The following is a 27603-nucleotide window of genomic DNA, read 5'->3' as shown; positions in this document are numbered from 1 at the left end:
GAGCGAGAGAGCTGGTGTGTGTGTGTGTGTGTGTGTGTGTGTGTGTGTGTGTGTGTTTGAGGGAGAGAGAGAGAGCTGGTGTGTGTGTGTGTGAGAGTGAGAGAGAGCCGGTGTGTGTGTGGGAGAGAGAGAGAGAGTGGGTGTGTGTGTGAGGGAGAGAGAGAGAGAGCCAGTGTGTGTGTGTGAGGGAGAGAGAGAGAGCCGGTGTGTGTGTATGTGAGAGAGAGAGAGAGCCGGTGTGTGTGTATGTGAGAGAGAGAGAGAGAGCCAGTGTGTGTATGTGAGAGAGAGAGAGAGAGCCAGTGTGTGTGTGTGAGAGAGAGAGAGAGAGCCGGTGTGTGTGTGTGTGAGAGAGAGAGAGCGCCAGTGTGTGTGTGTGTGAGTATGAGAGAGAGAGAGAGAGCCTCTGTGTGTGTGTGTGAGAGAGAGAGAGAGAGAGCCGGTGTGTGTGTGTGTGTGAGAGAGAGAGAGAGCCAATGTGTGTGTGTGAGAGAGCCGGTGTGTGTGTGTGTGTGTGTGTGAGTGTGAGAGCCTGTGTGTGTGAGTGAGAGAGCCTGTGTGTGTGTGTGAGAGAACCTGTGTGTGTGTGTGTGTGTGCGAGTGAGAGAGCCTGTGTGTGTGTGTGAGAGCCTGTGTGTGTGTGTGTGTGTGAGAGAGCCTGTGTGTGTGAGAGAGCCTGTGTGTGCCTGAGAGAGAGCCTGTGTGTGTGTGTGTGTGTGAGAGCCTGTGTGTGTGTGTGAGTGAGAGAGCCTGTGTGTGTGTGTGTGTGTGTGTGAGAGCCTGTGTGTGCGTGAGAGAGAGCCTGTGTATGTGTGTGTGTGTGAGTTAGAGCCTGTGTGTGAGTGTGTGCCTGAGAGAGAGCATGTGTGTGTGTGTGTGTGAGCGAGTCTGTGTCTGTGTTTGAGAACCTGAGCTTTGATTGCTCAATGTGCATCTGATGCCCCCAACAGTTCAGAAAATAGATAACAAAAGACTTGAAAGAGCCAAATCATTGGACAGAATTTTACAAAAACCTAGGAAGTCCCTTTGTCGAGACCAGGAATGGATCCCCAGGGGCGACAGGACCCAGGGCAGGATTTTACTTCGGCAGCCAGTGAAGAAACCACTGATGGGACTGCCATCCAATTGCTGGTGAAAGAGCTGCTGACCCAATCAGAGGGACTGCAACCTCGCTTACACCACCAATACAGGGAGAGGATGTCTCCATGAAGAGACAGGTTTGATGGGGTGTAACTTCCTGCCCTGGAGATTGGTGAGGGGGGTGGGGGGGAGGTGGTGAGTGAACCCCCAGTGACGGCGCTGGAATTCTGGGGCAGCCATTTTTTTTTTCATTTCTGGGATGTGAATGTCACTGGCTGGGTCAGCATTACCCATCTCTAGATGCCCCTGAGAAGGTGGTGGTGAGCTGCCTTCTTGAACCGCTGCAGTCCATGTGGTGTAGGTACACCCACAGTGCTGTTAGGGAGGGAATTCCAGGGCTTTGACCCTGCCACAGTGAATGAACGACAATATATTTCCAAGTTTGGATAGTGAGTGACTTGGAGGGGAATTTCCAGGTGGTGGTGTTCCCATGTATCTGCTGCCCTTGTCCTTCTAGGTGGTAGTGGTCGTGGGTTTGGAAGGTGCATTCCCATCGGACGTGAGGAGCTAGTACCATTTGCCCTTGGTGGTTCAGGAATGGGAAAACACCTGAGTTCCGAGCATCTGAATTAGGAGCAGGAGTAGGTCACACGGCCCCTTAAGCCTGCTCTGCCATTCAATAAGTTCTTGGCTGTTCTGAATGTAACCTTAACCCCAGGTTCCTGCCTACCCCTGATGGACTGAACGTTTGGGGCATGGACAATGTCTCCGAGTTTTAGGCACTGTGGAGCTGGAGGGTCCTTCACCTTTCCAATGGAGATTTTTTTGCACTGATCCATATTTACACAGTGCCCACAGCCACTTCGTCGTGGGCTCCTCAGGACTGGATGAGCAAGTGCAGTTCCACTTTCGACAGTAAACGGGGTTGACTGCAACGTGGGACAATCGTGTCCCCTCCATACTGTGGGCGGAGACTCCGCTCGTGTGGTTGCCTCATCACTTGGGAGAGATGGATTCCCATTGGCTTTCCCATACAGCGGAATTTCGATATGCTGTTGCATCGGGACAGAGTGGTTGAGCGTTTGGACAAATGTGAAGTGATCAGGGAGAGGGTGAGGGAATTTGGAAAGGGTCAGGCATGCCCAGTTGAACTTGGCAAATATTTTGAGGAGGTCATGAACATGGACAATAAGGGAGTGTCTACGGATGTTATTTATGTTGACTTCCAAGAAAGCTTTTGATAAGGTTCCACATAAGAGACTGTCAGCAAAAATGAGAGCGCGTGGAATTGGAGGTAACCTGTTGATGTGGATCTGGAAATGGTTAGGAGACAGGACATGGGGATCATGGGCATTTTAGTTAGATAGTGAGTCAACTCCACTCTTACTGATGTGTTTGAATTTACGCTCACAAGGGAATTCTTTCCCCTCAACATGGTTTTAGTGTTGGTCTGGTTTTGTACCTGTAGTTTTTTCTGTAGATTGGGAGGGTTTGAATGAAATAACCATGCTCTCGGTTGCCTCAGGATCCCGACAGCACCGTGCCAATGACGAGCAGAGGCTCCGAGCTCAGGAGGAGGCCAGCGCTGGGGCTGATCGCTCTCCCTACACTGACAGTGGATGCAAGGACAGTGCCTTCGACACCCTCAGTGTGGACAGCTCCGACAGTGTGGACACCAACATCTCTGCCTGTTCTCCGGACAATATTTCCAGGTAAAGGTTTTCTCTGCCTCGAGACTGTCCTTGTGCCCAGTGGATAGTCAGTTCTTGGAGCAATGACCCCTCTTTTCCTGCTTTGTAACCCCAGGCATCAGGAGCGGAGAATGTTCATACATCTTGGGATGGCTTACCTACTCCACTGTAACATTGTCCGACTCCATCCTCCTTGACTCATCTGCTGAAATTCCCATCCGTGTCTTTGTAATCTTTGGATTTGACCTTCCAGTGCTTTCTTGGCTGGACTCCCATCTGCCCCCCTCCATAAAATTAAGCTCATCCCAAACTCTAGTCCCCAAATCCTAATCGAGTCCTGTTCAACCATGCCCCCCCTGTGATTGCTGACGGACAATTAGTTCCCGGTCCTCATATTTAAAATTCCCATTCTCTGTGCTCAATTCCCACTACGGCCTCACCTCTCCCTGTCGCAGTAACCTCCTGCAGCCCCCCGCAAGACCTCTGCGCTCCTCCAATTCGAGCCTCGTGTACATTCCTCACTCGCTTCCCTCCACTGCTGGTGGTGGCCATGTCTTTAGCTGGGCAACAGCTGCGAGGCATTGTCGGAGGAGGGTCAGGTCAACTGGGTCAAAGTCTGCAGACTGATCGAGAAGGATGGGGAGGGACAAATTCCACCTTCGCCACATACGCACAGGATGTCATTTGTGACTTTAATCAAGGTCAATTTTAGTGCTGTGACAGAGGTGGAAACCTGATTTGGAGGGATTCAAACGTGGAGTTCCAGGAAAGGTGGATATGAATTTGGGTGGCGACAGCATGTTCAAGAATCTTGGAGAGAGAAAGGAAAGGTGGGGGATGGGGCAATCGTTTGCCCTGATGAATGTTTTGAGGAGGGGTGATGGTGACAGGGTTGAAGGGAAAAGTTGGGGGGCAGACGGTCGTGGAGGAGATGGAGCCATGAACAACATCAGTGAATGTACACGTTGTATTTAGTCTGGACAGCCAATGCCAAGCTACGTTCCATCTCACCAACACTTGGAGTTTATCGCTTTGACACAGAGGGCAGAATCTTCTGCCCCTCAAGTGGCATCTTTGGAGGTGGGGAGGGAATTTAATTGGGTGGGAGGGTGGCATGTGAATACCCTGCTGCAATCCTGCCTCTGCCCCAATTAGGCCCAGGTTGGGGGACCTTCAAAGGCACTCACCGTCTGATCGAGGGACACGGTATCGGCCCCCTGAGAGCCACCCGGCCAGTTAAACCAACCCCACTAGAGCTATCTGTACCTTGTTTGTGCTGCTTTCTACCCTTAATTAGCACATTCCTTTAGATAATATCACCACCTTCAACACCTCTTTGTCCTTTTGTCTATGACATCTTTTGGTTATCTCCACCTATTACTGGCCCTTTACCTAGCTCTTCTTGTCCCAACACCCCCACCCCCTCCCTTAAACCAGCTTATATTTCACCCCTTTCCTATTTTTACTTAGTTCTGTTGAAGGGTCATGAGGACTCAAAGTCAACTGTACTCTTCTCCACCGATGCTCCCAGACCTGCTGAGTTTTTCCAGGTATTTCTATTTTTGTTTTTGTTTCACATAAACTGTGGCCTGGCTCACTTCGTGACCCTGGGTCTCCAGTGGGCGTCTTTCCTGCAGCAGCCACTGCTTCCCCTGTGGCACTGCTGAGCGAAAGAGCGGCCTCTGATGGGCTGGGTAGGTAGGACCTTCACCCTGGGGGTCCTGATCCCAGGGAAAGGCCCATCGCTGGCCTCTCCACTGCCTGATTAGCCCGTGGTTCCAAAGGAGGCAAACGCGGTCTCTGGCCAAGCTCTCTGAGGGCAACAACCCTCCGGTGCATTCACAAGATTTCGCCCAGAGACTGCTTCACACTAACACAAACTGGTGCAGGAAAGAATTAAATTAGACCCAGATCCCGTGCCTGAAAGTGATAAATCTAACGTGTCAATACCAGAACGCGCTGACAGTTTAACGGACCACATACGGCAGTTAACAATGTGCAAAACAAAAGAGCAAAGAGCCAAGACCACCCGACATGTGCCCTCTCGAGATGTTTGAAACCTCAGACGTGTCTGACACCAGATTTTGATACACAGTTCAGACCAGGTGCTTTCTTAATAACACACAAATTCTTTGGTGTTTAAAAAAAAACAGCACCAGTCAACACTAACTGGTGTTAGACACTGAACTACAATTTAGCAACATGTTTAACTCTGATAAATAACAGCTGAACTTTTTAAAGATAAAACTCTCTAAACGGGCAATAAAATGTGGTGCTTAAACACGCATGTGGTTTGTTGATTCTACCTTGAGCCAAAAAGCAGTACCTGTGAGTAATATGCCAAGGTTTTAGGATCTGGTCGTGAGATGGCCCACACTTACTTCACTTGAGTTTTTAGTTCAGGAGCAGTGGGCTGAATATTCAGGTCCACACGTTTTCTGAATTCACATCTCTCCCAACTTGGCAGTTTCAAAATTCCAGTCACTCATCCGTTAAAGATCCTTTCCTGTGGGAATCCATCCAATCCTTTGTCACTCAATTATGGTCCACCCGTCTGACAGAGGGATTTATGAGCTGACACACTGATAACATAATACTGCTTGGTGCGAAGATTTTTCAGTTTTCCTTTAATCTGTTAACCGCCCAGTCATGTTCAACATTCACCGGCAGCGACATTTCACACTTATCCCATTCTCAATCCCTGAGCGCACAACCTAGGCTGTGCTCCCCATGCAGTACTGAGGGTGTGCGGTGCTGGTGGAGGTGCCGTTTTTGGATGAGACTATTTGGAAGAAGAGAAGGGGGAGTTCTCCCCAGTGTCCTGGCCAACATTTATCCCTCATTCAACATCACTAACAATCCGATCGTTATCATATTGCTGTTTGTGGGAGCTTGCTGTGCACATATGGCCACCGCATTTCCTACATTTCAAAATTTAATTCATTTGTTTTGGAGCACTTCAGGATGTGGTCATAAAAAGCACTGTATAAATGCAAGCCTGACTTTTGGAAATTTCAGGTGCTTATTTTGGCTTATTCCAATATCCTGGCATAGGTTGACAGTATCGAGCACCAACTGTCCCGAGGGCACTGACAGAGCACACATCTTTATGACATCAAAGAGTGTCTGCATTCACCACGATTTAACCACCTAAGCAAGCTGGAAATGTACTTAATCTGGTCACTTCTCCATTCGAGCGCAAATCAAGGTAGCTTGGCTTTGGAAGCGGCATAGACAGGTTTAAAGCAGGGACAGCCAGGCAAAAAAAAAAAACAGTTTAAAAACTGGAAAATAAGAATAATGGTCTAAACCGGAAAATAAGACTACTGGTCTGAACTGATCGTGTATACCTTACAATGGAACACCTGTAAAAACTGGGAAATAAGAGTACTGGTTTGAACTGTTTTAGCACAAATTATAGTACCAGATGGAACTAGAAGGTGGATTGAAACCAACCAAAAAAAAATTTAGAATTGGCAAGAAGTCCCAAGAATGTCAAGAATTAAGGCCGGCAAAGTGTCTGCCAACCAGACTCACAGCAGCCACAAGAGGGCAGAGAAAATCCTGTAGCATTTTATAATGAAACCCTTTCAACGTGCAGGCTCTGGGCTCTGGGCTCTGGCCGCTCCCTTTGCTTTTGAACAAAGCAGAGGCTCTGTGAGGGACTCGTGCTCTGGTCGCAGTTCTTTGCAGTGTCAGTGATTCCAGAAATGTGGCCAATAAGAACTTTTGTATCATTAAAAAGAGAGACATGTTGTCGAAGCTTTTCGTCTTGTACTGATCAGGACAAATGCAAAAATGCCAAATTTCAAACAATCGCAACAATTTATACGACAGGAGGAAAGGGTGCTGATTGGTTAGTAAGTCAACTCTGATTGGCCCAGGCATTGCTATGGATAAACAAACAGGGAACCACAGACTTCCCAAGCTCCCGGATAATTCAAAAAAGGCGCAAGGTTTGAACATATTCTTTTGTTTGCCATGTGTATGAATGTATGTCGCTTGTAGCAAGCGTGAATGAACCACATTACTTCCTCAGTGCTTTCGCCATGGCAACACCTTGGCCAATCAGAGTTGAACTTGTCAACCAATCAGAACACTTTTTTTTCCTGTATATAAACTGTTGTGATCATTTGGAATTTGGCATACTTGTGTTTGTCCTGATGAGTGCAAGATGAAAAGCTACTGCAACATGTCTCGCTTTTCAGCAAGATTGAAGAATCTTTGTGAAGTGGCGATTCACATAAAGTCCACTGTTGCCCCTGGCTGAAGTTAACATCCCAGTAGTCACTGTTTGTTCACAAATATTCAATAAAATTGGTTTCCACAAAAATGCATGTGAATTCTTGCTTTGCCAGCAGTGCACTGAGGTTAGTTAGGATTTGAATTATATGTCAAGGAGGCTGGATTCAACACGAGTACAGGGCAGTTGGAAAGTGGGGAGGACCAGGCCTGACGCACTGAGAATTTGCCCCTAGAATACTCCAAATGGGGCATCAGGGATGGAGGAGAATTACCTGGACTCTTTGTTCCAGAAGGCAATCCTATCCCTTATGTTAGGTGTGGTACAGGTCTGGTTGGTGTTCAGGAGGGTGTGACTGAGGGTCAGGCAGGTAAAGGGGCCACCAAGTGCAGCGCTCAGGGTGCCTCGGCCTTTGCCCTTTTCTGACAGGTGTGAAGTTCTTGCCGCCTAGTAACAAGTGTAGGGCCCTCTTGGTGTGTTTTGATAGGTCACCCAGATCAGTTCAAGGGTCAGTGAAGAGCAGGTCGTGGGGCAGTCAGTTTTCGTCAGAGTGAGTGAGTCAGGAGCCGGAGAAGAAGCTCCATGCAGCTTAAGTGCTGCTCTTCGCTCTGAGGAGATGGGTAGGCAGGCTGTCAAGTAGTGAGGACTCTGGAGAAGCCCTGGAGAGCTGAAAGGACAGTGGAATCCACAATAATCCTGAGGTTCTGCTTATTAAATTAGACCTTGGCTTCTGGATGGGTGCAGTGCCTGCAGGGGAGATGGACAAACAGACCATGGTGCCACAGTGCAGGCTGCCATTCAAGTGTTTGACGGGGTGGGGGGGAGTGAAAAGGAATGTGACAGTGAGAGGTGATTGTATAACCGGTGGTATAGATGCTGTCCTCTGCAGCTGCAACCTGGGGCCCCGTAGGGTGTTGCCTGCCCAGTGCTGGGGTTAAGGACATCTCCTCGCTGGAGATGAACTTGGAGGGGGTGGATCCAGTTGTTGTGGTCCACATGGAAACCAACGACATAGCTGGAATAAGGTTCTGCTGAGAGAGTTTGAAAAGCCAAGGTCTAAATTGATAAACAGAACCTCAGGATTATTGTGGATTCCACTGTCTTTTCAGCTCTCCAGAGCTTTTCCCAAGTCCTCACTACTTGGGAAACTGCCTACCCAGCTCCTCGGAGCCAACAGCAGCACTTTAGCTGCATGGAGCTTCTTCTCCAGATCCTGACTCACTCACTCTGATGAAAACTGACTGCTCTTCACTGACCCTTGAACTAATCTGGGTGACCGATCAAAACACTCCAAGAGGGTCCCACCCTTGTTACTCGGCCAGATGACATCTAACAAGTAGTAGAACATCCTGTGCCCTGAATGTTACAATCTCCAAAGGTGCTAGTTTGCCTAACACACGGGCAAAAAAGAATTGATTTCAAGACAGGGCAGAGAGTAGGAACAGAGAGGCCATTTTCAGGAAGCAGACTGTGCCTGGTGGGATGCCACAAGGATCAGTGCTGAGTCAGTTATTTGCAATCTGTAATAAAGATTCAGATGAAGAAACTAAGTGTAATATATATTTGCTGACAATACAAAGTTAAGTGTAGCAGTAAGGGATATGGACATCTTAAGTGAGTAGACAGGAAAGTGACAGATTGAATAAAATGTGGGGAAAGATGAAGTTATTCACCTTGCTAGGAAGACTAGAAAACAACATTTCTTAAATGTTAAGAAACAGTTAAATGTTCAGAGGGTTTTGGCTATACTTGCACAAGAAGTATCCAGATTAACGTGTAGGTACCGCAAGCAATTAGGAAGACTTGGCCTTTATTGCATGACCTTGAGAACAAGAATAAGGAAGTCTTGCTGCAGATGTACAGGGCTTTAATGAGACCTGGAGAACTTGGTGAAGTTTTGGTCTCCATATCTAAGGAAGGACATACCTGCATTGGAGAGAATACAATAAAGGGTCACTGGACTGAATTCTAGGATGAGAGGGCTGTCCTGTGAGAAGAGATTGAGTAGAATAGGCCTGATGCTATTAGGTATTTAGAAGAATGAGAGGTGATCTCACTGAAATGTTTAAAATTCTGGACAGGTTGGATAATGAGGGACTGCTTTCCCCTGGCTGGAGAGCCTAGAACCAGGGAGCATGCCCTCAGGAGAAGAGGTTGGCCATTTAGGACTGAAATGAGGACAAACCTCCTCAGTCGGACAATTGTTGATCTTTGGAATTCTCTACCTAGTGAGCTGTGGATACTAAGTGTAGTCAGGACAGACATCAAAGAATTTTTGGACTCTAAAGGAATTAAGGGATATGGAGATAGGGTGGGAAAGTAGAGTTGAGGTCAAGGATCAGCCATGATCTTCCTGTGTGTCGGAGTAGGCTTGAGGGAATGTGTAGCCAACTCCTCTTCCTACTTCTGATGTTCTTTAAACAAAGTCCCAAGGCTTGAAACAATGACAGCCATCTCCTCCATTTGACATTTGGCCAGGAGACTGGTTTGGTCAGTAGCCAGGAATAGGGATGTTGCAGATGAGATATTCCTCTCTGCTAATCATCGGCCCAGATATCTCTCTATCCAGGCTAGCTCCACCCAGAATTCACACCCTATACATCAGCACACCTCCCAGCACTGATCCCTAGGACACTGCACTCAGTACATCGCCCAGCACCGATCCCTGGGACGCTGCACTCGGAACATCTCCCAGCACCGAACCCTGAGACAGTGCACTCAGTACATCTACTGAAAGTAATGTATTCCTTAATGTATAGTTTTCCATCTAAACTTTTTTATTCTCTCTTTGAACCGATTTCTTGATCCACCTTCCTGTGTGTCCCTCTGCATTTTGCCTTTGCAGCCTTTCATGTGGAACTAGATCAGATGTTTTCCACCAATCCATTCACACACATTGTAGGCCTTTTCTTATATCAACTTGTGTGGTTGCTTCCCAGGCCTGACAACTGACAGCAACTGTAAGTCTTGTTCTGTGGAATGTGGGTGAGCTGTGGACTAAGTGGGATTTGCATTGAGAGAAGCTCCTTGGAAGCCCCTCATTTCACTCAGAAAGGCTGCGGTACTGCGCATTCCATGAGTAATCAACAATAACTATTGCACCAAACAGCCACTGTTGTTAGATTCTCTCACTGAGTTTATGTAACTTTGCAAAACAACTTTGTTATAAAGTTTAACTCAGTGCAAAGTTAGACAACATGTTTCAGCCTTTTTTATTTAAAAGAAATACCATTCACTTGTTTTGCTTTTTGTGTTTTTGTGCAGTGCCAGTACATTTAACGTTGCCAAACTTGAAGAGATGGAACGGTTGTTAAAGGAAGCTCAGGCTGAAAAGGCATGGCTAATTGAAAGCAAAGTGAGTTCTAGGCTGTTACATTGGGTTGCTGCAGATAACTCCTCAGTGAGAGTGCATCTCCAATGCGCCTGCCCCTTTCCAGCACTGACTGTCTGTTCTTCCTACACATGGTTAAAAACTGAGGGAGAAAGCTTCTTGGATCATGAAATTCATTTCATTGTCATCTCCTGTGTAAAAATGGAATGTTTTGCCTGTGGTAAATGTGAGCTCATCCAACACTCTGCTCATTTCCAAACTCGCACAAAGTCCTGCTCACTCACCATCCCTGTGTGTTCAATGACCTACATTGGCTCTCATTCTGGCAATGCTTCCAATTTAAAATTCTCATCCTTTTGTTTTCAAATCCCACCATGGCCTCACCCACCTCTGGATTCACATCCAGCCCCACAACCCTCCAAGATATCTGGGCTCTTCCAACTCTGGCCTCTTGGCCTTCTCCCACTTCCTTCGCTTCACTAATGGTGACCATGCATTCAGCTGCCCAGGTCCTAAATGCTGGAATTCCCTCCCTAAACCTCTGCAGACTATCTCGATCTCCCTCTCCTCCTTTGCAGTGGTCCATAAACCTATCTCTTTGAGCAAGGTTTTTCCTCACATGTCCTAATGTGAGGTAATGAAATCCCTCTGCCTTCATCACTTGAATACCACCAATGACAAACACTTCTGGCATGGACTCAATGGGCTGAAAGCCCTCCTCCTGTTTCATTACGACTTTGTGATATGGTATCTCCTCAAGTGAGTAATGTTTGATAATGCTCCTGTTAATGGACATCAATTCGATTGTTTCTAAGTATAAGATTTCCATTGGTCTTGTATAGACTAACAGAGCATAAAACTGATGGTGAGATTATTGCCTCACCTTTGGGAGGCAGGGGAGGTTATTGTCCCTGATAGGGTTACTATTCCTGATTCGGGGGTTGGGGGGGTGGGGATGGAATTATTGCTCTGATATGGGTCTGGGGGTGAACTTTGCCCCCTGATGGGGGACTGTCAAGTGTAAGTAGCAGAGGGTGATTAAGGAGCCCCAGTAGTTGTGCAGTAAATCACTCGTTCTGTAATGCTGATGTTCGTGTTTTACAATCCCAAGCTGCATTTCTTATGCCAAAATTAATCCTTCTTTCCTGCAATAAGTGTATGGGTTAAAATGATGTTTTGTAATTGAGGAGCGAGAAATGGAAGCTAAGAAACAAGCTCTGGAGGAAGAGAGGACTCGGAGGGAGCAGCTGGAGAGGAGATTACGGGAGGAGACGGAACGCAGACAACAGCTCATCGAGAAGGAAGTTAAAATGCGTGAGAAGCAACGTTCACAGGTATTTAACAACTCGAGGGGCTGTTTAAACTCTAACCCTGAGGAGTTTGATCCCCAATCTCTGCTGTCAAAGCCCACGAATCTGCTAACCAGTGCTTACCTGGGTTATTTACCCATTCCATTAAATTCTGTTGACCTGCATGTTTGGAAATGGCCCATCTTGATAGATCTCCATTCAAAACCTCAAGGCCTGTTCCTCTCTGCAGTTTGGGATATTGGGAATTAATGTCTGTCGATATTTAAAGCGGTTAAGCCAGCTCCTCTCAATGGGCTGTAAGTTTTCTGGGATCGGACCTGCACTCAAATTTCCTCTGCTGGGAGACTGTGCTCCCACCTTTGCCAGTAGGACCTCTGTGTAAGCCTGAAGGCTGGCGCATGCTGGTAAATTGGCATCGACAGGCAGATGCATTGGGGGCTGAGTGGGGCAGGGAGGTTTGTGGCTCGGGGTGTGGATTGCACCTCTGAAGAAAAGGGATTTGTGATTTAAAAAGCTGTTTATTATCAGGCCTATGACAAAGAGCTGCTGGAGATGTAGGCTGACAACACCATCTCTCCCTTTCCTCTCTTGCCCCTGTGTTGCCCACATCTGGTCTGGGATCAGCTGCAGCTTCCTCAAGGTAATCATTGATAAGACGGGTGCCATTTAGTTCAGTGCCAGCCTCAAACTCCGTTCTCTGCACACGAATCCATTCCTCTCCCAAGGATGAACCAAACTGTTCACGATCCTGGTGTCGTATTTGACTCTGGGGCCCATGTTCTAAGAAATTTCTGCTTGAGTTCTGAAACGAGAACAGGAACATAGGAAATAGGAGCAGGAGGAGGCCATTCGGCCCCTCGAGCCTGCTCCGCCATTCAGCTGGATCATGGCTGATCTTTTACCTCAACGTTATTTTCCTCCATCATTCCCATATCCCTTGACGTCTTTGCTATCTAAAAGTCTGTGAATTTCTGTCTTGAACATATTCAATAAATGAGCCTCCACAGCCCTCTGGGGTAGAGAATTCCAAAGATTCACCACTCTGAGTGAAGAAATTCTTCTCCTCTCAGTCCTAAAAGGCCTGTCCCTTATTCTGAGAGTGTGCCCCCTGGTTCTAAACCACAACCCCCCCCCACCCCTGACCCCATCTCTACCCCAGCCAGGGGAAACATCCTTCCTGTATCCACCCCGTCAAGCCCAGTAAAAATTTTGTACACTTCAATGAGATCACCTCTCATTCTTCTAAGAGAATACAGGCCCAGTCTCCTCAATGTCTTCTCATAGGACAATCCCATCAGGAACTAATCTGGTGAGCCTCCATTGCACTCCCTCCATGGCCAGTATATTCTTCCTTAGGTAAGGAGACCAAAACTGTACACAGTACTCCAGGTTCGGTCTCACCAAGGCTCGATACAATTACAACATTACATCTTTACCCCTGTACTCAAATCCTCTTGCAATAGAGGCCAATATATCATTTGCCTTCCTAATTGCTTGCTGCAGTTACATGTTAACTTTCATTATGGACAAGGACACCCAGATTCCTTTAGACATAAACACTTCCCAAACTCTCACCATTTAAAAAATACTCTGTCTTTCTGCTTTTCCTGCCAAAGTGGATAACTTCACATTTGTTCACATTACATTCCATCTGCCGTGTTCTTGCCCACTCACTCAGCCAGTCCAAATCCCCTCGATGCCTTTTTGCATCCTCCTCACAACTCCCACTCCCACCTGGTTTTGGAGAATCAGTGTCCTGAAATGTTCTGTCTGGTCAGGAATGAATTCTGGATGTGAAGCTTGGAGCATTAGGAAAAAGGAAGGAAAGATAATCAGAAGCTTTGTAACGTGGTGGTTAAGAAGGATCCTAAAGGGAAGCTGGGTGGAGAAGAGAACTAATGAAGAAATACTGAATGAGGCCAAACGAACAAGAGAGCCCAAATAATATCAAAAAAGGACAAATGTAGCTCTTTGGTCATGTTACCCATGCAGAAGGGTTAGCGTGCCTATTCGCTACTGGAAGGATTAACAGGAGAGTGAGAGGCTGAAGGAACAGCGCAACAGCGTTAAAGACCGGCTTAACCAGGAGTCCAACAATGGCCATCCACTGTTGCTATGATCGGAAAGTTTGGAAGACTATGGTTGCACGTGTCACTCGACATGGCACTTAGGCAACGGCGAGCCCCTATATCTGCTCCATCACCAAGACCCACCTAACTTTCTCTGTAGCTTTGCCCACCTCCTGCTGAAACCATCCCTGCCTTTGTAACCTCCAGACTCGACTATTCCAACGGTCACCCAGCCGGCATCTGCACCAGACGACTCATCAACTTTCAGTAATGCTAACCTTGTAATCCACCTTTTATACTTAAGTCCTTCCCTCTCTTTTAGTGTATCTTCACATCATCCACTTCCCTTGTTTAGACCGATGTAGAGTACAAATTGAATATTTTAGCTACATTATCAGTCTTGACATGAAAATTTCCCTTTGGCTCCTGAACAGGGCCACCTTTCTCCCTAGGTAACTGCTTACATTTTATAAGTTTATAATATGTTTTAAGGTTTAATTTAATGTTGCCTCCTAATTTTGTAAAAATAATTTCTCTTTACCTCCCATGGTAACTTTTTCACTTCTCTCTATACTTACACAATCTCGTACCTGAGCTGCCCCTCGTACCTGAGCTGCCCCGTACCCGAGCTGCCCCTTGTACCCGAGCTGCCCCTTGTACCCGGGCTGCCACTCGTACCTGAGCTGCCCCGTACCCGAGCTGCCCCCGTACCCGAGCTGCCCCTTGTACCTGGGCTGCCCCTCGTACCTGAGCTGCCCTTCGTACCCGGGCTGCCCCGTACCCGAGCTGCCCCTCGTACCCGAGCTGCCCCTCGTACCCGGGCTGCCCCCCATACCCGAGCTGCCCCCGTACCCGAGCTGCCCCTCGTACCCGAGCTGACCCCGTACCCGAGCTGCCCCTCGTTCCCGGGCTGCCCCTCGTACCCGAGCTGCCCCCCGTACCCGAGCTGCCCCCGTACCCGAGCTGCCCCCCGTACCCGGGCTGCCCCTCGTACCCGAACTGCCCCCATACCCGAGCTGCCCCTCGTACCCGAGCTTTCTCTTCCCTGATCGCATTCCATTGCTCTCTTGCTGCTTTAACCCTTTCCAATCTGCCTTTCTTAAAACACTAAAATAAGATCTTCCCCAGTTGACTGTTTCTACATTTGATGTTTTCTAGTCTTTTTCCATAACTACTTGAAACTGAATTATGTTGTGATCGCTGTTGTTTAGATGCTGACTCACTCCCCAGTTGCCTTACTTCATTTCCCAGAGCCAGATCTATGGCTACTTCCTTTCTTGTTGGTTTGGAGCCATACTGATTAAGAAACTTCTCTTGCACATATTTCAGAAATGTCTCCCTTTTCCTACACTTCTCAGTCTATATTCAGGTAATTAAAGTCTCCAGTATTGCTACTCTAGTTTTCTTACATGCCTTTGAAATTTGCCAACAAATTTTCCCATCTAAGTCCTCCACATCACTGTGTGCAGCTTTATAAACTTTATAATAAAACTCCCAGCAATGTAACAGCTCCCTCTTTGTTAACTGAAGACAAACCCTTTCCGTCCAGGAACCATCAACTGGAACCTCCCTGTTCAGAACAGTAACATCATCCTTAATCAATACTACCACAGCCCTCCCTCTTTCCTCCTTTATCTTTCCTGGGCATTCGGTAACCAGGAATATTAGGAACCTATTCCTGACCTTGTCTCTGTCAATGTCACCACGTCATAATCCTATGTGCTTGCAGCTAATCAACTTCTTTATTTACACTACAAACCTTGATATACATACAATTTAATACCTTCTTTGTCGCTTTTACTGTTTTCCTCAGTCTGGTCCCTGTGAATTTTGGGATATTTACAATTTGACTGTTTTTCTATTGTCAGTTGAACTCTGGTCTAAATCCTGCTCCTTTCTGCTATTGTCATTTTCCTTTACATCGTTCCCCCATTCCCACCCCCACCCTGGCACAGAACATCAAATCAAAATGCCCCTTGGCCTTCTAAATTCCAAGGAACACAACCTCTAGTTTGTGTAATCCCACCTTGTAATTTAACCCTTAGAAACCAGTTTCTGGTCAATTACCTGGCACTCCTGCACTCTAACTGTCTCCAATTTGGTGTTAGTAGGGGCATGGATGAAGCCATGGGAAGGTCTTGCTAAGCTGTTAAAATGTTTGACATAAGTGATCAATAAACTTGCATTTCCTGTTGAGTAGCAGAATGTGTCCAAATCATAAAATTAAAACAAGTAAAAGCAGAGCAAGCACCTGGCATAAAATGTAGGTGAGGCAACAAGTGTGCATTAACCCCCTGAGGTATCTGTGCTCCTCTATTTCTGGCCTATTGTGTATCCACGATTTTAATTGCTCCACCATTGGTGGCCGTCCACCCCAAACCTCGCCACTTCTCTACCTTGCTTTCCACCTTTAAGACACTCCTTAAAACCTAATTCTTTGAATAAACGTTTGGTCATCTGCCCTAATATCTCCTTATTGTCTATGATGTTGCCCCTGTAAAAAGCCTTGGGATATTTTGCAATATTAAAGGTGGTCTATAGTTCCAAGTAATTGCTCTTGTAAAGATGCAGAGAGAAAATGTGAATGTTTGCAGCTGGTTTTCTGGTGTTCTCCTTGCAGGCCAGGCCCCTGACTCGCTACCTCCCAGTCAGAAAGGAAGACTTTGACCTACGCACTCACATTGAAGCAGCCGGCCACAACGTGGAGACCTGCTACCACGTATCCCTCACTGAGAAGACATGTCGAGGGTTCTTGGTCAAAATGGGCGGCAAAATTAAAACCTGGAAGAAGCGTTGGTTCGTTTTTGATCGAACAAAGCGGACCCTGTCGTATTATGCAGGTAGGGGGGGTCACTCAGTAGCATTGTATGTACTCCACTGGGCTCCACCTTATAGAAAAGTACAGCACAGAAGGATGCCATTCAGCCCATGGTGCATATGCCAACACTGGTCAAACTGCCAAATTAGTCCCAATCCCCTGCTCTTTCCCCAGATCAATTGGTCAATTTTTCCCATGAAGTATGTATCCAAAACTCTCTTAAAAGCCACTATTGAATCTGCTTCCCCATTCTTACAGGAAGTCCACTGCAGATCACAACACCTCGCAGTGTAAAAAAATGTTTCTACGTGCCACCACTTGTTAGTCGAAAGGTCGCCCTAAATCTGTTCCTCTGGCTACTCACCCTTCTCCCCCGGAAATATCTTCCTTTAACCTGCCCTGTCCTGAAGACGACAACCCCCAGCTTTGATCATCTCTGAACATAACTGAAGTCCCCTCATCCCGGAAACCGTTCCAGCAAATCTCTTCCTCACTCTCTCCAAAGTCTTGACCCCCTTCCTATGGTGCAAAGCCCAGAATGGGAGTGGGTCACATTGTGTGAGATGGGCTCATGTTTACTAACCCTCTGAGGTATCTGAGAACAGGGGCTGCAGCACCATTCTCACTGGGACTTGCACAGCAATCCCAGCAACACCTATGGTCATCTTGGTGCCAGCCCACAAATGACTTGCTTTACCCGTCCCCCTCCTCCCCGTCCCCCTCCTCCCCGTCCCCCTCCTCCCCGTCCCCCCTCTTCCCATCCCCGTCCCCCCTCTTCCCATCCCCGTCCCCCCTCACCCCGTCCCCTCTCCCCACGTCCCCTCTCTCCCTCCCCGTCCCCCTCTCTCCCCTCCCCGTCCCCCCCTCTCCCCTCCCCGTCCCCCCCCTCTCCCCTCCCCGTCCCCCCCTCTCCCCTCCCCGTCCCCCCCTCTCCCCTCCCCGTCCCCCCTCTCCCCGTCCCCCCCTCTCCCCTCCCCGTCCCCTCCTCTCACCGTCCCCCCTCTCCCCATCCCCCCTCTTCCCGTCCCCCTTTCCCGTCCCCCCTCTCCCCCTCCCCCTCCCCCCTCCCCCTCTCTCCCTCTCCCCCTCCCCCTCTCTCCCTCTCCCCGTTCCCCCTCTCCCCGTCCCCCTCTCCCCGTCCTCCGTCTCCCCCTCTCCCTGTCCCCCATCCCCCTCCCTCTCTCCCCCTCTCCCACTCCCCCTCTCCCCCTCTCCCCGTCCTGTCCTCCTTTGCCCATTTACCAATCCTTCCTGCCCCTGTCTTGCAGTGACAATTGGCAGCCGGCAAGTGGCTTGAAGTGACCTAGAATGGGAAGTGAATCAAGGTTTCCCTGTGAACCTCCCTCAGCTCCCCAGCAACAGCTGCTCCTACCTGAAAATCCCCCCTCCCGCCGGGTTTGGACTGTGTTCCCGCCGGGTTTGGACTGTGTTCCCGCCGGGTTTGGACTGTGTTCTCACAGTGTTCCCGCCGGGTGTAAGCGGCACTCCAGTCAGGTTTAGGCAGGCAGCTCTACACCAGCCTCTCCCACCGCCCCATCCACCCCGTGTACGGACGATGCCGGGTTCATGTGAGGATTTGGCGTGTGGTGGTGCAGGTTGTGGTGAGTTGGTGTAGGGGGGTGTATGGGGTGCTATAGTGAATAAGGGGGAATATCAGAGAGGAGGTGTTGCCTGGGGTGCGGGTGGGGGTGTAGTGGGTGGGGATGGGGGTGTAGTGGCTGGCGGTGGGGCTGTAGTGACTGGGGGTGAGGGTGGGATTGTAGTTACTGGTGGTGAGGGTTGTAGTGACTGGTTGTAGGGGTGGAGGTGTAGTGACTGGGGGTGGGGGTGAAATGACTGGAGGTGGGGCTGTAGTGACTGGGGGTGGGAGTGTAGTGATTGGGCGTGGGTTTGGGGGTGAGCTGACTGGGGGTGGGGGGGTGAGGGTGTAGTCGGTGGGGGTGTAGTGATTGGAGAGTGAGGGGTGGGGGTGTCAAGACTGGGGGTGGGGGTGTAGTGACTGGGGGTGGGGGTGTAATGACTGTGGGTTTAGTGACTGGGGGTGTAGAGACTGGGTGTGAGGGTGTAGTGACTGGGGGTGGGGGGTGGGGTTGTAATGACTGGGGGTGGGGGCTGTGGATGTATTGGGTGGGGGTGTAGTGATTGGAGGTTGGGGTGTTGGGGGTAGTGACTGGTGGTAGGGGTGCAGTGACTGGGCGTGTGGGGTGAGGGTGTAGTGACTGGGGGGTGTGGCATGTAGTGACTGGGGGTGGGGGGTGGGGGTGTAATGATTGGGGGTGGGGGCTGTGGATGTATTGGGTGGGGGTGTAGTGATTGGAGGTTGGGGTGTTGGGGGTAGTGACTGGTGGTAGGAGTGCAGTGACTGGGCGTGTGGGGTGAGGGTGTAGTGACTGGGGGGTGTGGCATGTAGTGACTGGGGGTGGGGGGTGGGGGTGTAATGATTGGGGGTGGGGAAGAAGGGGTAGTGACTGGGGGTGGGGTTGAGGGTGTAGTGGGTGGGGGTGTAGTGACTGAGGGTGAGGGTGTAGTGATTGAGGGTGGGTTTCAGGGTGTAGTGACTGGGGGTGGGGGATGGGTGGGTAGTGGGTGGGGGTGCAGTGGGTGGGAGTGCAGTGGGTGGGTGTGTAGTGACTGGGGGTGGTGGGTGTGTAGTGACTGGGGTTGAGGGATGGGTGTGTAGTGACTGGGGGGTGAGGGATGGGTGGGTAGTAACTGGGGGTGGGGGTGTAGTGTGTGGGGGTGTAGTGACTAGGGGTGGGGGTGTAGTGACTGGGGGTGGGGGTGTAGTGGTTGGGGTAGGGGTGTAGTGACTGGGGGTGAGGGATGGGTGTGTAGTGACTGGGGGTGGGGCTGTAGTGGGTGGGAGTGTAGTGAATGGGCGTGATGGGGGTGTAGTGACTGGGGTTGAGGGATGGGTGGGTAGTGACTGGGGGTGAGGGATGGGTGGGTAGTGACTGAGGGTGGGGGTGTAGTGGGTGGGGGTGGGGGGTGTAATGACTGGGGATGGGGGGTGGGGGGGGGTGTGTAGTGACTGGGAGTGGGGGTATAGTGACTTGGGTTGTTTCACCACCTTGTGCCCTCTCTGGATTAATACCCAAAGTCTTTCCCTCCAAGAATTGTCAGCGTTGATTGATTCTCATCTTTCTTTTTCCACAGATAAACATGAAACCAAATTGAAAGGGGTGATATATTTTCAGGCTATCGAGGAAGTTTATTATGATCACTTGAAGAGTGCGCACAAGGTATTGGACCCATTCTGTGTTTTAACACGATGCCACCCTGTACATTAACCATCTATGGCCAGTTAGAAAGTCAGATGTGACTAACTAAAATAAAACCAACACAGTCGCCACAATTTACAAATCCCATGTTTAAATGGATTGTCTCTTATCTTGGCGAAAAGTGGTGTTCATTAATATCCATTGCAAAGGTACACCTTAAGTTCTCTATTTATATCAGTTGAAGTGGCTCTGTGTACTCACTCGTTCACACCTTGATTTGTACACATAATTAAATAACACTTTGGTCATGTTCAGTTCTCTTCCGTGTCCTTAAGTTTTTTTAACATCTTCTAGATGGGAGGGAGTTACAGTTTGCACCGAGCACTGACTACAGTGTCTATAAAACAACAGGTCAGAGTGGAGCTGGAAAGAGCTGCCCATGTTGGCTGCTCCACTGAAGGAACATTGCTGTGATCTGGTAGAGTCCTACCATCAGGCTGCCACTGTTATACCAGCCATCGAGAATAACAGGCAAATCACAATCAAACCAATGTGTCTGCTAAGAAGGGTGGGGACTGTAATAGACATGGCGATTGTGCATTTGATTGCAAAGTTCAGATTCATGTCTAACTGTTACACTCAGTGCGTTTATTGCTAAGATGGTAAGTGGAAGAGCAGAGTGTACAAGTGTTATTTGATTGTTGTGGCCTCTTTACTTCCTTGTTCACTGAATGACAGCAGCTGTCTGTTCACTAGACACACCGGTGAATGGATTTATCAGCTTTGTGTGTGAGGTGCTTTTCACAAAATGGGGCTAAACAGGCACGCAGTAACCTCACCGAGGGCCAGTCTAGTTTTCTCGGGGAGAACAAGGAGTTAACCTTTTGGACTCAAAATGAGCGGCTATCTCTTTTAGCCCCTCTCATGATATTCAGTCAGGTTGAAACATGCGGAGCAGAATGCAGGTCATGGTCCTTTCCCTGTTCCCCCAGTTCCTGTCTATCCGGGAGTGTGGGTCACAGTCCTTTCCCTGTTCCCCCAGTTCCTGTCTATCCGGGAGTGTGGGTCACAGTCCTTTCCCTGTTCCCCCAGTTCCGGTCTATCTGGAATTGTGGGTCACAGTCTGTTCCCTGTTCCCCCAGTTCCTGTCTATCCGGGATTGCGGGTCACAGTCCTTTCCCTGTTCCCCCAGTTCCTATCTATCTGGGGGGCCAGTCACAGTCCTTTCCCTGTTTTTTCTCCCCCGGCCCCCCCCATCCCATTTCCTGTCTATCCGGGTGGCCAGTCACAGTCCTTGCCCTGTTCCTCCAGTTCCTGTCTACCCGGGAGGGTGGGTCACAGTCCTTTCCCGTTCCCCCAGTTCCTGTCTATCTGGGAGGCCGGTCAGAGTCCTTTTCCTGTTCCCCCAGTTCCTGTCTATCCGGTAGTGTGGGTCACAGTCCTTTCCCTGTCCCCCCAGTTCCTGTCTATCCGGTAGTGTGGGTCACAGTCCTTTCCCTGTCCCCCAAGTTCCTGTCTATCCGGTAGTGTGGGTCACAGTCCTTTCCCTGTCCCCCAAGTTCCTGTCTATCCGGTAGTGTGGGTCACAGTCCTTTCCCTGTCCCCCCAGTTCCTGTCTATCCGGTAGTGTGGGTCACAGTCCTTTCCCTGTTCCCCCAGTTCCTGTCTATCCGGTAGTGTGGGTCACGGTCCTTTCCCCCCAGTTCCTGTCTAGGCGGGAGTGTGGGTCACAGTCCTTTCCTTGTTCTGAGTTCCTGTCTATCCGAGAGTGTGGATCACAGTCCTTTCCCTGTCCCCCCAGTTCCTGTCTATCCGGGAGTGTGGGTCACTGTCCTTTCCTTGTTCTGAGTTCCTGTCTATGTGGGAGTGTGGGTCACAGTCCTTTCCCTGTTCCCCCAGTCCCTGTCTATCCGGGGAGGTCGGTCACAGTCCTTTCCCTGTTCCCCCAGTCCCTGTCTATCCGGGTGTGCAGATCACCATTTTTTTCCTGTTCCCCCCAGTTCCTGTCCATCCAGGGAGTTCAGGCACAGTCCTTTCCCTGTTACCCCCCCAGTTCCTGTCTATGCGGCAGTGCAGGTCACAGTCCTTTCCCTGTTCCCCCAGTTCCTGTCTATCTGGGGAGTTCAGGCACAGTACTTTCCCTGTTAACCCCAGTTCCTGTCTATGTGGGAGTGTGGATCACAGTCCTTTTCCTGTTTCCACACACGTTCCCCCCACCACTGTTCCTGTCTATCTGGGAGTGCAGGTCACAGGCCTTTCCCTGTTCCCCCAGTTCCTGTCTATGCGGGAGTGCCGGTCACAGTCCTTTCCCTGTTCTCTAAGTTCATGTCTATCCGAGAGTGTGGGCCCCAGCACTTTCCCTGTTCCCTCAGTTCCTGTCTATCCAGGAGGGCAGTCACAGTCCTTTCCATGTTCTCTGAGTTCCTGTCTATCCGGTAGTGTGGGTCACAGTCCTTTCCCTGTCCCCCAGTTCCTGTCTTTCCGGTAGTGTGGGTCACAGTCCTTTCCCTGTCCCCCCAGTTCCTGTCTATCCGGTAGTGTGGGTCACAGTCCTTTCCCTGTCCCCCCAGTTCCTGTCTATCCGGTAGTGTGGGTCACAGTCCTTTCCCTGTCCCCCCAGTTCCTGTCTATCCGGTAGTGTGGGTCACAGTCCTTTCCCTGTCCCCCCAGTTCCTGTCTATCCGGTAGTGTGGGTCACGGTCCTTTCCCTGTCCCCCCCAGTTCCTGTCTAGGCGGGAGTGTGGGTCACAGTCCTTTCCTTGTTCTGAGTTCCTGTCTATCCGAGAGTGTGGATCACAGTCCTTTCCCTGTCCCCCCAGTTCCTGTCTATCCGGGAGTGTGGGTCACTGTCCTTTCCTTGTTCTGAGTTCCTGTCTATGTGGGAGTGTGGGTCACAGTCCTTTCCCTGTTCCCCCAGTCCCTGTCTATCCAGGGAGGTCGGTCACAGTCCTTTCCCTGTTCCCCCAGTCCCTGTCTATCCGGGGAGGTCGGTCACAGTCCTTTCCCTGTTCCCCCAGTCCCTGTCTATCCGGGGAGGTCCGTCACAGTCCTTTCCCTGTTCCCCCAGTCCCTGTCTATCCGGGTGGGCGGATCACCATTTTTTTCCTGTTCCCCCCAGTTCCTGTCCATCCGGGGAGTTCAGGCACAGTCCTTTCCCTGTTACCCCCCCAGTTCCTGTCTATGCGGCAGTGCAGGTCACAGTCCTTTCCCTGTTCCCCCAGTTCCTGTCTATCTGGGGAGTTCAGGCACAGTACTTTCCCTGTTAACCCCAGTTCCTGTCTACGTGGGAGTGCGGATCACAGTCCTTTTCCTGTTTCCACCCACATTCGCCCCCCCCCCTGTTCCTGTCTATCTGGGAGTGCAGGTCACAGGCCTTTCCCTGTTCCCCCAGTTCCTGTCTATGCGGGAGTGCCGGTCACAGTCCTTTCCCTGTTCTCTAAGTTCATGTCTATCCGAGAGTGTGGGCCCCAGCACTTTCCCTGTTCCCTCAGTTCCTGTCTATCCAGGAGGGCAGTCACAGTCCTTTCCATGTTCTCCGAGTTCCTGTCTACCCGGGAGGGTGGGTCACAGTCCTTTCCCTGTTCCCCCCAGTTCCTGTCTATCTGGGACTGCGGGTCACAGTACTTTCCGTGTTCCCCCAGTTTCTGTCGATCTGGGACTGCGGGTCACAGTACTTTCCGTGTTCCCCCAGTTCCTGTCTATCTGGGACTGCGGGTCACAGTACTTTCCGTGTTCCCCCAGTTCCTGTCTATGCGGGAGTGTGGGTCACAGTACTTTCCGTGTTCCCCCAGTTCCTGTCTATCTGGGACTGTGGGTCACAGTACTTTCCGTGTTCCCCCAGTTCCTGTCTATCTGGGACTGCGGGTCACAGTACTTTCCGTGTTCCCCCAGTTCCTGTCTATGCGGGAGTGTGGGTCACAGTCCTTTCCCTGCTCCCCCCAGTTCCTTTCCATCCGGGTGTGCGGATCACAGTCTTTTTCCTGCTCCCCCCAGTTCTTGTCCATCTGGGGAGGTCGGTCACAGTCCTTTCCCTGTTACCCCCACTTCCTGTCTATCTGGGAGTGTGGGTTACAGTCCTTTCCCTGTTCTCTGAGTTCCTGTCTATGCGGGAGTGCAGGTCACAGGCCTTTTCCTGTTCCCCCCGATTCCTATCTATGCGGGAATGCGGGTCACAGTCCTTTTCCTGTTCTCTAAGTTCATGTCTATCCGATAGTGTGGGCCCCAGCACTTTCCTTGTTGCCCCAAGTTCCTGTTTATCCAGGAGGGCAGTCACAGTCATTTCCCTGTTCCTCCAGTTCTTGTCTATCCGGGAGGTTGGTCACAGTACTTTCCCTGTTCCTCCAGTTCCTGTCTATCCTGGAGGTCGGTCACAGTCCTTTCCCTGTTCCTCCAGTTCCTGTCTATGTGGGAGGCCGGTCACAGTCCTTTCCCTGTTCCTCCAGTTCCTGTCTATGTGGGAGTGTGGGTCACAGTCCTTTCCCTGTTCCTCCAGTTCCTGTCTATCCAGGAGGGCAGTCACAGTCCTTTCCATGTTCTCTGAGCTCCTGTCTATCCGGGAGGTCGGTCACAGTACTTTCCCTGTTCCTCCAGTTCCTGTCTATCCGGGAGTGTGGGTCACAGTCCTTTCCCTGTTCCTCCAGTTCCTGTCTATGTGGGAGGCCGGTCACAGTCCTTTCCCTGTTCCTCCAGTTCTTGTCTATCTGGGAGTGTGGGTCACAGTCCTTTCCCTGTTCCTCCAGCTCCTGTCCATCCGGGGAGGTCGGTCACAGTCCTTTCCCTGTTCCTCCAGTTCCTGTCTATCCGGGGAGGTCGGTCACAGTCCTTTCCCTGTTCCCCCAGTCCCTGTCTATCCGGGTGTGCGGATCACCGTTTTTTTCCTATTCCCCCCAGTTCCTGTCCATCCGGGGAGTTCAGACACAGTCCTTTCCCTGTTCCTCCAGTTCCTGTCTATGTGGGAGGCCGGTCACAGTCCTTTACCTGTTCCCCCAGTTCCTGTCTATCCGGGAATGTGGGTCACAGTCCTTCCCCTGTTCTCTGAGTTCATATCTATCTGGGAGTGTGGGCCACAGCACTTTCCCTGTTCCCCTCAGTTCCTGTCTATCCAGGAGGGCAGTCACAGTCCTTTCCATGTTCTCTGAGCTCCTGTCTATCCGGGACTGCGGATCACAGTCCTTTCCCTGATCCCCCCAATTCCTGTCTATCTGGGATTGTGGCTCACAGTCCTTTCCCTGTCCTCTGAGTTCCTTTCTATCCTGGAGTGCGGGTCACAGTTCTTTCCCTGTTCCCCCAGTTCCTGTCTATCTGGGATTGTGGGTCACAGTCTGTTCCTTGTTCCCCCAGTTCCTTTCTATCCTGGAATGCGGGTCACAGTCCTTTCCCTGTTCCCCCAGTTCCTGTCTATCTGGGATTGTGGGTCACAGTCTGTTCCTTGTTCCCCCAGTTCCTGTCTATCCGGGAGTGTAGGTCACAGTCCTTTCCCTGTTCCCCCAGTTCCGGTCTATCTGGGATTGTGGGGCACAGTCCTTTCCCTGTTCCTCCAGTTCCTGTCTATCCGGGAGGTCGGTCACAGTACTTTCCCTGTTCCTCCAGTTCCTGTCTATCCTGGAGGTCGGTCACAGTCCTTTCCCTGTTCCTCCAGTTCCTGTCTATCCTGGAGGGCAGTCACAGTCCTTTCCCTATTCTGAGTTCCTGTCTATCCGGGAGGGTGAGTCACGGTCCTTTCCCTGTTCCCCCAGTTCCTGTCTATCTGGTTGGAGTACAAATTCACACACTTTAAGCCAGCATCTCTTTAACAGCATTGATTCAAAGTTCTTAATTTAAATCACTGTCAGAAAACAAAACAGCCAGATGACAGCAAGAGCAGGGTCAGTTAGCTGCAGGGTTCAGGAATGTGCTCAATTGCAGGATGAAGGTCAAAGCAACAGGCTGCCGTGTCGTGGAAGAGGAGAGTGAAATTCCTTTGGGGTTTTAGCTCAATATAGATGTGTAATGTAGAAACAGTGCAGGATGATAGTCCTGTTAGTCATCATGCTTTGAGATTTGTGCTGTGCTTTTTTCAGAGTCCCAACCCATTACTTACCTTCAGCGTAAAGACACGGGACCGAATCTTCTATATGGTTGCTCCATCACCTGAGACCATGAGAATCTGGATGGATGTCATTGTTACAGGAGCTGAAGGTTATACTCAGTTCATGGTTTAAGTGACTTCATATCATTGTAACCTCATTGTGCATGCGAAGTTTTATATATATGTGTGTATGAAATGAGACTCTACAAACCACTGTCATGGCTTTATCTTTGTTATCTTGAAGGTTGTGACAATCATACAGTTTTAATTACTAAAGTAGCAAATTATTTTAGACAATTGGAGCAAATTTCTGCCTATCGTTGATCTGGTGTGAGCATGTCACTAGAATGTATGCCCAGATGTGAGGGGCCTTCACTGGGGCATTAAAGATAGAAAATATACTTCAAAGCGAACTGACAGAATTAAAAGGGCATCCTTGTCTATTTTTGATACAGTATTAAATGGTTAGCTGGTCTACATTATATATAAGATCACACATATATTTCAATTAATAATCTGCTTTTGTGATGCGGATTTCCTCTGGGGTCCCCGATTGGACACCAGGCCCCCTGGGTAAACAGGGTTCCTGCCAAAGTTACAGAGGCCCATGGGAGAAATGGCAGTGCCTAAAACTATTGAGGATCTCTGTCAGCGCTGGATTGTGTGATGTTGGGTTTTTGCCCACTCAGTAAGCACACACTTTATTTCCCCAAATAACTATTATGTTTCAAAGCAATCAGCCAGTTTTCAAGATGGTCTTTTTACTGTTCAGGATAAAAGGACAGATAATGGAAGTAAACTTATAAAATCTCTGTCAGCGCTGATGTGGGAGCCTCTGGCAGGTGCTGATGTTTCTCATGGTCTCTGTGCTCTCAGAAAATTGGTGCTAATACGTTGAGATTAATTCCCCCAAATAAGGCAAGTGTTTCAGTGGAAGTGGCTGCTTCAAGCACTGAGCAAGAGGTCAACTAGGCAGCAGAGATCTCTGATGCTTAGTAAATTCAGGATATTTAAATAGGTTACAATGGGCGGAAAGCAATCAAGGTGGCAAGTCTGACGGTGTGGAATCTCACTTTTAGCTGCCTCAGTCAATTCTTGTAAAATGGCCAAAGTTTTGTGATGAGAACGCCAAGTGTGTCACTGATATTTTATTATTAAGCTAAACAACAAACCCCATTATATCATAATCAGCTTACTGCGGCTTCTGGTGTTGGGTTTGTCAGTTTATCAGCTGCCCCATGTACATGCATCTATGTTCAATATTTATTCAGTATTATTTTAAAAGTATATCTAAGGATTACAAATATCTAAGGAATTTTATATGTTACACAGTTTGGATTATTTTCCTATTTAAAATGTATTTGATATAAGATTTCATCTTGCAAGGAACCTCTAAGTTTGAATAAAAAATGAATATCTCTTTCTCTATTGCATTTATCATTTTATTTAGTTAAGGATCGAAGTGTGTTGTAAAACATGTTGCTTTAAGTGATAGTTTATTGATTTGTTTAATTTTCATTCTCAGAATGTGGGTTGCACTGGCAAAGCCTGTTACTTCAGTTCCCATTCCTAGTTTCTTTGAGAATGTGGTGGTGAGCTGTTTTCCCTTAAAATCGCTGCGGTCTGTGGTGTAGGTACACCCTCATTGCTGTTAGGGAGGGAATTCCAGGACTTTACTGAGGCAATGAAGGAACGGTGATATACATCCAACTCAGGAAAGGGTGTCACTTGGACGGGGAACTTGAAGGTAATAGTGTTCCCATACACCTATCT

General features: G+C 49.4%; 1 protein-coding gene across 4 annotated transcripts in view; it reads left to right on the top strand.

The window, feature by feature from the left end:
• Positions 1-27254, top strand: part of LOC121290654 (pleckstrin homology-like domain family B member 1) — a 250600-nt gene extending 223346 nt beyond the window's left edge. For all 4 annotated transcript variants that reach the window (XM_041211388.1, XM_041211386.1, XM_041211389.1 and 1 more), the window contains 6 exons: positions 2606-2792; positions 10279-10369; positions 11533-11679; positions 16345-16564; positions 19699-19784; positions 25823-27254. In XM_041211388.1, coding sequence (XP_041067322.1) covers positions 2606-2792; positions 10279-10369; positions 11533-11679; positions 16345-16564; positions 19699-19784; positions 25823-25963 — 872 coding nt within the window. In that variant the 3' untranslated portion in view covers positions 25964-27254. The remainder of the gene's footprint in view (positions 1-2605; positions 2793-10278; positions 10370-11532; positions 11680-16344; positions 16565-19698; positions 19785-25822) is intronic.
• The last annotated feature ends 349 nt before the right edge of the window (positions 27255-27603 follow it).

The sequence above is a fragment of the Carcharodon carcharias genome, chromosome 18 (assembly GCF_017639515.1).
Source record: "Carcharodon carcharias isolate sCarCar2 chromosome 18, sCarCar2.pri, whole genome shotgun sequence".
In the NCBI taxonomy this organism is placed as follows: Eukaryota; Metazoa; Chordata; class Chondrichthyes; order Lamniformes; family Lamnidae; genus Carcharodon; species Carcharodon carcharias.
The sequence above is the reverse complement of the archived record's forward strand: the minus strand, read 5'-3'. Positions and strand labels throughout refer to the sequence as shown.